An 11,000-nucleotide genomic window follows, 5' to 3' on the forward strand; every position below is an offset into this window, starting at 1 on the left:
GCAGGGAGGGACAGCATGTGGGTTAAAAGGCTTTATTAGGGAAACATACAGGGGCAAGGACCATCCTTGGGAGACCTCAGGACGCTGTCCTCCAGGTTGCTGGGCAGGTACAGTCGCCAGGAGCCCCTGCTCAGAAGCAGCTGACCTAGGAGGCAGGAGGAGGGGTGGCTTCTACTAGTGAAACTGCACCCTACTCCCCAGTATTAAGCTGTGGCCCTGGCACCCATTCCTCCCCAGGGATATTGGTAGCAGGAGGCAGTGATGCATGCAGCAGGTCTCTCTCAGGCCAGGGCCACCCTGCTGCTTCCCACGGACGCAGTGCTGCTCACCAGTCTCCACTGGGGCCTCGTCTGGGACTGTGGCCCGCCCAGCCCAGGCATCCACTAGCCACCCATCTGCAGAGGAAGAAGCCAGGGGAGGTTTCAGAAGTGGGCACCCCAGAGGCAGGGCCCAGCAAGAGAGGGATGATGGCAGAGCCGGCCTCACCCCTCGCTGCTGCTGCTCCTGCTCCAGGCTTCGCTGCAGGACCTGCTGCTGGTTGGCGATGACGCGACGGATGCCGTTGACAAAGTTGCTCTGGTCGTGCGGGATGAGGCCGATGAAGATCTTCTTCTCCGAGGAGTACAGGAGCATGAGCACACGCACCTCGCACGACGCCTTGTAGGAGAAGTGCACGCAGCCCGCCTAACAGCAGGCCCGAGTCAGGACACTCAGTCACCCTCGGCCACAAGCCGGCCAGCCCATCTGCAGACAGCTGGACCCCAGGCGGCTGGCCCCGAGGTCCAGGCATCCCAGCTCGGGCTGCTGGGCACAGAGCCCCACCCTGGGCAAGCCTCATCCCCTTACACTGGAGACAAGACCCACAAGGCTCAGACCCTTGCAGTTTAACGTCACTAACCATGGGCTCCCCAAGGTCCTGAGGTGCCTCAATACCTCCAGCTCTGGGTTCACCTACTGACAGGGAAACTGAAGCCCCAGAGCTGGTGGATCTAGATCTTGGGGGCTCCAGGCCTCCTAAGTTCCCTGGGAATTCTGGACCAAGCTGAACTGTGTCTGCCTCTCGGGCAGGGCACTTCCCACTGGGGCCTATCTGGTACAGCAAGTGTCTCCAAGGACTGACAAGCCCGCATTCTCCAGTGGAGGCCATAGTCCAGGCATGAGGACCGGGTGGGATGGTGCATGCAAACACGCAGGAGGCCCTGGGGTATAAGGGTACAGGACATCCTAGCTGCATAGGTGTGCCAGAGGCCCCACCACAGCTTCCACAAACAGCTGCATTAGTCTGTCTCCTTGGCTGCTGCCCTCCACTCACGAAGCCATTGTCCATGATCCGGCAAAGGCTCTTCAGAGTCTCCATGTCCTTAGTGAAGTGGAACTGTACCAGGCGTGAATTCCGGAACAGTGGCACGAGGGTGGTCTGGGGGAAGGCCAAGGGCTACTTTATGGAACCCTAGCTTGCTGGGGAAGCCAGGCAGCCCTCTGCACCAGCCCACCACAGGGTCTTCGGCCCACCCCCAGCCTGGCATCCCCTGTCCCCTCACCAGCAGCTGCTGCGGAATGAGCTGCATGAAGAGCCTCCGAGGCCACTGGTCTGTTCTCCTGCCACACAAGACAGCAGGCATCAGTCAGCAGTCCTCCCCCAGGGGGCCTGCACTGCCAATGCGCCCACCCGGCGGCACCCCGCCACTCACAAGATCTCCCCTTGGTTCACATAGACGTGGGATGGCAGCCACCTCTTGGACCGGCTGTTGGGCTCAGGCCTAGGCTTTGGGGCAGAGCGAGAGGGCACTTCAGGGGAGGGCAGCTTAGGGCCAACAGCCCACATAGCCCCCGGCAGCTCACCTCCTGCCACTCCATGACACCACTCCATGCCAAGAATTTGTTGTTGACAATCTGAACAGGTCCAGAGTGTACACCCCCAGGGCCCACGGCCTGTGGACAGGAAACCACCATGCAGTCAGCAGCTTTCACTCACAATTCCCCACCAGCCAGCTGCAGCCATGACTTCAAACTTCACCTTCCCTGCTGGCAGGCATTCTGTGCTCTCAAGTGGCCCAAGACAAGTCCCATCCCCCAGGTGGTACAGAGGACCACAGCTGCCTAGGCAAGTAACAGGCTTCTAAGAAAGATGTCATCAACACGGTGACCCTCCGGAGACTCTGGGCCTCTTGCCAAACCTGCCACCCCACTCCTGCCCTGCCTCTACACCCAGGCCCCACCCTCTAGTTCTGCCCCTCCAAAGCCTATAAAGCTATGCTTCCCTCGAGCCCATTTGGGTATGGCACTGCCTCATCACAGCTCCCCCCCACCCCCAGGCGCCGACTCAGCCTTGATGCCACACTCCACACCAGTGGAGGCAGTGGGACTACCAAGGGTAGGAGCAGGAGCAGGCTACCCTCAGCTGGCACACCTGTTTGCGGGTGGTGATGACCTGTCGTATGGCGTTGACGAAGCCACTCTGGTCGTAGGGGATGAGGCCCATGAAGATCTTCTTCTTAGATGAGTACAGGAGCATGAGCACGCGCACCTCGCAAGGAGAAATGTGGGGGAAGAGCATGCAGCCTGCCTGTGGGGGACAGGGCTGCAGGTCAGCGGCCTGGGCCTCCACACTCAACATCTTACTGCCTGGGGAGGCCCCGACTCACCAAAGCACAAGCCAGGCTTGCCCCAGAGCAGGTGAACTGCTCCTGGCCACCTAAGCACCTGATGGCTTTCTAAGGCAGGGATAGGTGTGAGCCAAGGACCTTGTATGGCTGTGTCCCTTCCTTCTCTACCAACCCCAGCCCTGCTGCTGGCTTAGAGCAGCTGCAGAGGGCTGAAGAGAAGGCTCGGGAGTGAGAACTGGCTGCTCTCTTTGGACGGCCAAGGTTTGGTACCCACCCCCATGGCAATTCACAACCTTGCGTTCAATCCCATGGGATCTGACAGCCTCTTCTGGGCTCTGCGGCACCGGGCACACATGATACACACATACCATTTAAAAAAGAAAAAAAAAATCCTTAAATTTTTAAAGAGCAGGTGGTAGGCCAGGCTGCTGTGCCACCCAAAGCAAGCCACTTAGGAGCCCAGTTTCCCCATCTGTAAGACACTCCAACAGCATACATAGGGACAGCTATGACTACGTAAGAGTAGCTAAGGGGCCAGGCCCTCTTCAGTGGGGAGACAGCTATCTGTAGGCTAGCCTGTCCTGTGCAGGATACAGAAGCACCTCTACCTAGCAGGCCAGCCTTTTGAACTGATTCTCCAGACCCTGGGCCCAGCTCTGGGATACTACTCCTGAAGAGCTGCTGCTGGCACGAGGTTGGAGCCATGCTACGTCTGTGGGGCCCAGAAAAGGGACAAGTCCTTGGAGGTTGCCAAGTAGGAGGAGTAGACCAGCCCAAGGCAGAGCAGAGCAGGGGTTGAGCCTGGAGTCCAGTCGTCTGCATGCATGGGCCGGTGACTTCCTCTCACCTGCTGCAGTCCAGTGACCTCACACTGGCTCCACAGCAGTAGAGGCTGGCTACCAGATGACACCACCACCCCACACATGGGGCCCTGAGAAGCAAAGCCTGCTGGGTCCCACTTCCCAGCAGGACACAGGGGCCACACGCGCTCTGGCCGCCCCATAGGCTTGTGTGCTGATCCCATTACAGTCCCACCCACCAACGTCCTGGAAATGACCACTCGAGAGGCACGGGAAGCCTCCCACTACAGGACAGAACTAGGTACCCCCCCACTGCCCCCCACTCCCACTCACGAAGCCATTGCCCATGATGCGGCAGAGGCCCTTGAGGGAGTCACAGTCTCTGTTGGTGAAGTGGAACTGGGCCAGCTGAGAGTTTCGGAACAGGGGACCCAGTGTGGTCTGTGGATGACAAGCGGAGCGGGTGATCACGGTGAGGCAAGTGTGGGGGAGATTCTGGGGTGGAAGTTTGGCTCTGGGGGCAGGGCTTGGGATACATGGGTGGGGCCAGGGTTTGGGGGGCAGAGCCCCACTAATCTCACCAGCAGCTGCTGTGGGATGAGCTGCATGATCAACTTCTGGGGCCACTGGTCCGTCTCCCTGCAGTAGGGGGTGCATCAGAAGCCATGCCCTGCATCCTAGGCCGCCCCAGGCTCTGCCCACTCCCACACTCACAGGTTCTCGCCCTGGTTCACATAGGCCTGGCAGGGCAGGGTGCGTTTCAGCTTGGCTGTGGAGTCCGAGAAGGGTCTACGCTTCTGCGGGTGGGCGGGTGGGGGTGGGGAGACTCAGCAAAGTGCCCGGGCTCTCCCCCCCCCCATACCTTCCACCCGCTCAGGGATTTGGGTGGCCCAGCCAGCCTCACCTCCTGCCACTCCAGCACGCCACTCCAGGCCAGCAGTTTGTTGCTGAGCCGGTGCTCGTTCACTGCGAGGCCCCCAAGAGTCAGCCCAGGTGAAGAGGGCCCGATAGGCCCCAGGGCTCCAAAGACTCGAGCACCCTCCTGCAGCAGAGAGGAGAATTCCTAGGTCATTCCAGGTTAGGCGTTTCCGCACATCATGGAGGGATCACCCTCAGGTCCAGACTCAACTCCCTGGGCACAAATTTCCGGTCCTGACGCCTTCCCCAGCAGGCCAGACCTCAAAGCTTGACCTTTAAATCAATCTGTCAGAAAACTGTGGGCAGCATCCCCAGTGCTCAGAGTCACCCCAAGGCCACTGTCACCCCTAAGAGGAGCCCCGCACAAAGGATAGCCTTCACTGAGGACCGCATTGTGGCAGCGACCAGAAACCAAGTAAAAAGAGCACCCTGGGGGGGGAGAGGGATCCTAAGGAAGCCAGAGTCTACCCTGAACCAAAATGTTTACCTGAATGCATGATGAACAGTGGTGCCAAACATGGCCACGTGTCCCCTCCCTCCACCCCAGGGTGCAAACTAAACTCTTTTTCGGCCAAAACATTTCCAAAAGACCAGTCGGTCTCCTGGGCCAGTCTCTGACCAGACCAGACACACTCCAGGCCAGAGACCCTTCTAATTGTCACCAACACGTCTCTGTTCTCTGCTAAAGCTCATGAGGCCTTTATACCCGGTGTGATGACAAACCGGAAAGTTCTCCTGGTGACTTAAGTAGCAGAAGAGCCTAGGTCTTCAGTTAACACTGCTGAGGGGCCTTCCTGATGAACATGGTTCTGCAGACCCAAGCCCTCAGGATTACTGCAAACCGGCACACTGGCTGCCTGGGCTGGGTGTGCCTTGGGACACTACAAGTGTCAGCATGTACACCACCACACAGTCGGTGAAAAATCAGGCAAACACACTTAGGAACCTAAACAAAATCCAAGACTATTCAAGTGCGGGGTGAGGGATAACCATTAAGAGGCTTGTGTGTTTGCCTGCACCCGAAAACACCTGTATGCCCACAACAGCAGGGAAACAAACTAGGAACATGAAGCCCACTAAGCGCCACTCTGAAGTTAAGTTCGTGTCTACGCATGCCTGATTTGCTGCGTGCGCACTGCATGGCCAGAGCCAAGTCACATTTGTAGAAAAGGGACACATATGAGGACCCCAGGAAGGGCTCCCAACACCAAGAGAAAACTTCAAGCCTAGGCTGTACTACAGCGAGGGGTGTGTCTGCGTTCCTCAGGTGATCCAAGCGGCAGACCCGCCTCAGCTCCTCGGAGAGCAACGTCGTCAGAAGTCTGAAGTGGTCAGACTTCAGCCACGCCAGGGAATAGCTTACCGCTGGCCAAGCATGCGCAGGTGTGGCCACGAGTCCACCATCACAATGGGGGCAATTTTGTTGCCCCAAGAAAACCTCAAGGTTTCTAGAAAGTGCGCGCACCTTTACTGAGTGGACAAAAAGGTGACAACCCCACGAACTTACAGAGCTGAATATTCACCTTAAGCTTTATCTTAAGGCTTAAGGTCTGGGCTAGCTGCGGGGCGGGCGGGTATGCAAATAGAGGGACTGTCCACAATCGCCATCTGGCCCCGGGGGACAACGCCCCCGCGAGCAACAGCTGGGCGCGCGTGTATGCGCGGAGCTCCTCCACCGGCCGCTTCGCGCATTTCCAGACCCGGAGACCGAGGACCAACTTTGCAATTGGAAAAACAAGCGTGCACCCCAGGCGCCCCCCGCGCGCGTGTGCAGCCGGCCGCGCAGTCAGCAGTAATTCGAACCCGCCCCGCCTCCGTACCCCGCCCCCCGTCCAGCCCGCCGCGCAACAAAGGGGAGCGCCCAGAGCCGATCAAGGACTGATCCCGGACCCCGGGGTGCGCCCTCCCGCGGGAGGCCCGTGGGCGCTGCGGACAAAGGCGCCCGCCAGGGGAGGGGTGGCGGGGCGGGGCGTGCGTGGAAGGCTCTGGAAACAGGCCGTGGGACTCACCATGGGAGGGGCCGAACGAGCCCGGATCCGCGGTGGCTGCGGGCCTCGAGGACCGCCAGGCCAGGAACGTGAGCGCACGGCGCGGACGACCAGGGGCCGCGGTGGCCGGCCACGACCTCCGAGGGGGCCCCCGGCGCCGGAGCGGTGCGGGGCACGGCGCGGGCGGACCATGGCGGGTGGGAGGCCGTGGGCCTCACGGGGGGCTGCGGGTCCGCCGACCGACAGGCGCGGGCGCGCGGCTTCGGGGAGAAGCGGAGCGGGACCGCGGCGGGGGACGCGCCGCTGAGGGGTCGCCGCGGCCGAACCACTGCAGCGAACAGGGGAGCCCGGCGCCAACCAACGCGAAGCTGGGGGGAGATGCGGGGGGGGGGGGCTGGCGCCTACCAACGTGGAAGAAGAGGGAGAGCCGGGACCAACGCCGGAGAGAGGAGGAGCCGGCGCTAACCAACAGACTATGGAGCTGGGGAGCCAGCGCTGACAAACAGGGATGGAGGACTGTGAGGGGGTGTGGCTGGAGCGAACCAAGAAGGTCAGGGAGGGAGGATTTCAGACTTGGAAATGACAAGAGAGAAACTGTGCTACAAGAGTTCGAGCTGGTGAGACAATACCAAGTCCTCACTGCTGGAGGGACAGAAGGCGGTAGACAGGATAATGGGTGGCGCGACGGAACCTACCACCAGACTGAGGGGTAGATGTAGGAACCAGGCGTTCTTGCCTCTTGGAGGCGGTGACGTGGCAAGGTGGCTAAAAGACTACAACTTCCAGCGGGTCTCTCGCGGCCTGGGCGTGACCAGCATAGCTGCTGGCCCATTTGTCCAGGGTCTTCCCACAGTCCCTTGGGCCTTCCAGCAGTTGCCTTACCCAGATCACGTTCTAGATCTGAAAGGACTGTGCAGTCGCTTTTCTTGCTTCCGTTTGTTTTTAACCTGTGATACTATCCAGCCTTAGATTATCTGAGCTCAATGTAAGTGGCATTGTGTTTACTCAGTGTTAACTTATGCACCCAGGCTGACCTCGAACTCCTCAGCCTTCTGTCTTCACCTTTATTTGGGAGTGTACTACTACACTTGGCTGTTAAACTATATATAGGGTACTGAGGTTTGAATTTATAGTCTCTTGCATACTAGAAATTCCCTCCTGCCTTCTTTTAAACTAGAAAACCTATTTGGACTATACTTTGTTCTTCCTTGCTGATTCATACACTACTTTAACCAAATTATATCAGACCCCTGACAGCACACCACAAGCTATGAAGCCTGTCACCTGGAGCAAATGTCCTGGGCAGTAGGCTGGCTTTTTAAAAATCTCGTGTTTTATAATTGATTTAAAAAGATAAACTGGAAGGTAAGCAGCAAGAGGGGTCACCTGGTCCTTGTCTGCCACCAAGCCTGACAACCTGGGTTCAATCTCCCTAAACCCTATGGTGGGAGGAGCAAACAGACCCTTACAAAGTGCTTCCTGAGCCCCACACAAGTCCTGTGTTGCATGTGCACATAGATGATTCAGAGTCTGCTTGCATTTCAAAGTGAGCTCAAAACCTGATTGGGCAACTGACTTAATGCGATAGAGCCTTGTCTCATAATTAATAAATAATAATAGAGATTGAGTAGTGGCATTAGGCATTAATTAAAAGGTAAGGGAAAAGGGTCAGGAGTTCAAGGTCATCCTCAGCAACTTCGTGAGATTGAAGCCAGCCGGGTCTACATAAAAGTCTCCATAGCAACAACAGTAAGGATCCAGGCAGAGCCCAAAGCCGACTCGTGGAGCAGGTTGGCTGCAAATGAAGTTGACGACAGCAGTGGCAACAACTGATTTTGAAGCTGAGCCCAAAAGGTTTTGCAGGGCCACAGAGATAAAGGGTGAAGAACAAAGCCAGGACTTCGGAACTGTCAAGGGCAAGCGGTTTGTTTTGTTTTTCAAGACAGAGTTTGTCTGTGTAGTTCTGGCTAGAACTTGCTCTGTAGACCAGGCTGGCCTTGAACTCACAGCCACCTGCCCCTGCCCAAGTGCTAGAATTAAAAGCATATACCATCACCTTCCAGACCCACTCTCGATTTTATAATCCTTGCAAGTTTGTGGACAGGCAGAGCTAAACATTTGACAGACTGTCTCAAAAATGGGAGGTGCTAGAAAGCCGGCTCAGCAATTAAGAACACTGATCTTCCAAAGGATCCAAGTTGGATTCTCAGTACCCACTGGCAGCTTCACAGATATGTATGATTCCAGTGCCAGGGGATCAGATGCCCTCTTTTGGCCTCTACAGGCACCAAGCACATACAGACACATACATTCAGGCAAAACACCCACAAACATAAAGGAAACATTTAAAATAATTAAAAGAAAGCAAGAGAAAATCAGGTGTAATGATGTAGTTACAATTTGGGATTTTTTTTTTTATATTATTATATATAGGCACACTGTAGCTGTTTTCAGATACACCAGAAAAGGGCATCAGATCTCATTAGGGATGGTTGTGAGCCACCATGTGGTGGCTGGGATTTGAACTCAGGACCTTCAGAAGAGCAGGCAGTGCTCTTAACCGCTGAGCCATCTCTCCAGCCCAGGAATTTTTTTTAACACTAATATAATACTATGTTTTTGTTTTAAACCCAGGTGTGGGATAAGGGGCTGCTTCAGACTGTTCACAGCAGCTATGATTCGATTCCTGCTCTAGCAGAGGCACGATTTTGCCATTCTGCAGCTAGTTTACGTGATTGTGTGATGTTTGGAATTCTGATGACTTTTCAGAGGGTCTATAAGTGCTAGGACCCCAAGAGGCAGAGTGGGCTGTTGGGTACAGTTTGTTAAGTAGTCATATGCAAAGAGCAACAATAAATTAGATGTCCTAGCCGGGCATGGTGGCGCACACCTTTAATCCTAGCACTTGGGAGGCAGAGGCAGGCGGATTTCTGAGTTTGAGGCCAGCCTGGTCTACAGAGTGAGTTCCAGGACAGCCAGGGCTACACAGAGAAACCCTGTCTCAAAACAAAACAAAAAACAAAAAAAGAGATGTCCGGATAGCAAAGATCAAACTTGTCCCAAGGAACTTGAGGTGCCTAATTAGCAGGAAGTACTCTACAGATGTTATGCTAATCTCTTTACCATCCCTAACTTTATTCAGGGATCTTTTCCCTTTTCTCTCTCCTGTCTAGTGGTAAGGGGTTGAAAAGCTGGACTAGAAAGGATGGAGAGAGGTTAAAGGAAGAACCCACAAAGTAGCAGAGAAGAGCAACATAGTGGCACACACCTTGTAATTACTAAGGAGGCAGGAGGTAGGGGAGAGCTCAGAGTTCAAGGCCAGCCTGGTCTTAATTGTTTTCCAGGATAGCCAGAAAGGGTTACCCAGAGAAATCCTGACTCAAATAACAGGCAAAAGCAGAGAGCGTGCAGTGAGGTGGCTCAGCAGAATGAAACAGACTTTGCTGACATGACCTGAGCTATAATAGCCGAAACATTAGGATTCTCAAGTTATCTTCTGACCACACAAAACAGAACCACCGCGTGGCAGGGCAGGCTGGAAATCAGGTGGCTGAGTGCTTAACCAGCTTGCAGGGAGCCCTTGGTTCCGTGTGAGCAGCACAGAAACAGACGGGGTTGTGCAGGCTTCTAATCCCAGCACTTGAGGAGAGGAGGCAGGAAGATTAGTTCAAGGTCGTCCTCTGCTACATAAAGAGTTCCGAGGCCAGTCTAGATTGCATTAGACTGACCGTCTCAAAAGAAAAAAGGCGTCTCACTGTGGAAATTGTGCAGTCCTGGGTGGACAAGAGTAGATAAGATCACAAAGAATGTGTGTCGTGTGTAAACAAACTGGGTCATTCTGTCGGTGTAGCAATGGCCATGAGGAACAAGGAGCGAAGACGGGCATGGCCAGCTCTCGGCTAGAACACAGCCTGGATTTAAAGACCCCACCGGAAGATAAGGAATTGTAGGTACCCCAGGGCTCCCTCATTAACCTGTGTGTGAGCACTCCTCAACAGCAGCACTGAGGAGAAAAGCCTGGCTCAAATCTCCTCGGCTCCCCCTGCTCCAGCCCTCAGGAGTCCTAACAGCCTCACTGTTCTCAACAAAACCCTAAACAAAGACCTAGGAAGGCTCGTCCTCATGGGCCTCATTCTTCTGTTCCTTTAAGACAAGCTCTCATCCTCCCAAGTGTAATTGCAAGCCAGCATCACCATGCCCAGCTCAGTTTCCCATTATTCAGCATGAAACCCTGACTCCTCATTAAACTGTTAAAGGGGCTCTTCCGGGGGGCTGCTGGCTGGTTGGCCCAGCTGGTAAAGGTGCTGGCTGCCAAGCCTGAGGACCCAAGTTAGAGCCCCTGAAGCCCTCTGACCTCCACATATATCTTGGCACACAGGCAAAAAAAAAAAAAAAAAAAGACAGAGACAGGCTGGAGAGATGGCGCAGCAGTTAAAAGCACTGACTGCTCTTCCAGAGATCCTGAGTTCAAATCCCAGCAACCACATGATGGCTCACAACCATCTATAATGGGATCTCATGCCCTCTTCTGGTGTGTCTGAAGACAGCTACAGTGTATGCATATACATATAATAAATCTTTTTTTAAAAAATGAAAAAGGGGCTGGTGAGATGGCTCAGTGGGTAAGAGCACCCGACTGCTCTTCCGAAGGTCCAGAGTTCAAATCCCAGCAACCACATGGTGGCTCA

General features: G+C 55.3%; 1 protein-coding gene across 2 annotated transcripts; it reads right to left on the reverse strand.

The window, feature by feature from the left end:
• Positions 1 to 16: 16 nt before the first annotated feature.
• On the reverse strand, positions 17 to 6,830 carry Ptov1 (PTOV1 extended AT-hook containing adaptor protein). Of its 2 annotated transcripts, XR_002378400.2 has the most exons (13): positions 6,334 to 6,830; positions 4,311 to 4,448; positions 4,121 to 4,203; positions 3,988 to 4,045; positions 3,740 to 3,847; positions 2,411 to 2,566; positions 1,843 to 1,932; positions 1,692 to 1,765; positions 1,542 to 1,599; positions 1,313 to 1,417; positions 487 to 684; positions 330 to 395; positions 17 to 145 (listed from the first exon to the last, which is right to left on the reverse strand). XR_002378400.2 is itself a non-coding variant. In XM_021168078.2 (12 exons), the coding sequence occupies exons 1-12, from the start codon at positions 6,502 to 6,504 to the stop codon at positions 384 to 386; spliced, it is 1,251 nt and encodes a 416-aa protein (XP_021023737.1). In that variant the 5' UTR covers positions 6,505 to 6,830; the 3' UTR covers positions 17 to 383. The 2 variants fall into 2 exon arrangements, 1 of the variants encoding a protein (XP_021023737.1); XM_021168078.2 differs by having other exon boundaries at positions 17 to 395.
• Positions 6,831 to 11,000: the final 4,170 nt, after the last annotated feature.

The sequence above is a fragment of the Mus caroli genome, chromosome 7 (assembly GCF_900094665.2).
Source record: "Mus caroli chromosome 7, CAROLI_EIJ_v1.1, whole genome shotgun sequence".
In the NCBI taxonomy this organism is placed as follows: Eukaryota; Metazoa; Chordata; class Mammalia; order Rodentia; family Muridae; genus Mus; species Mus caroli.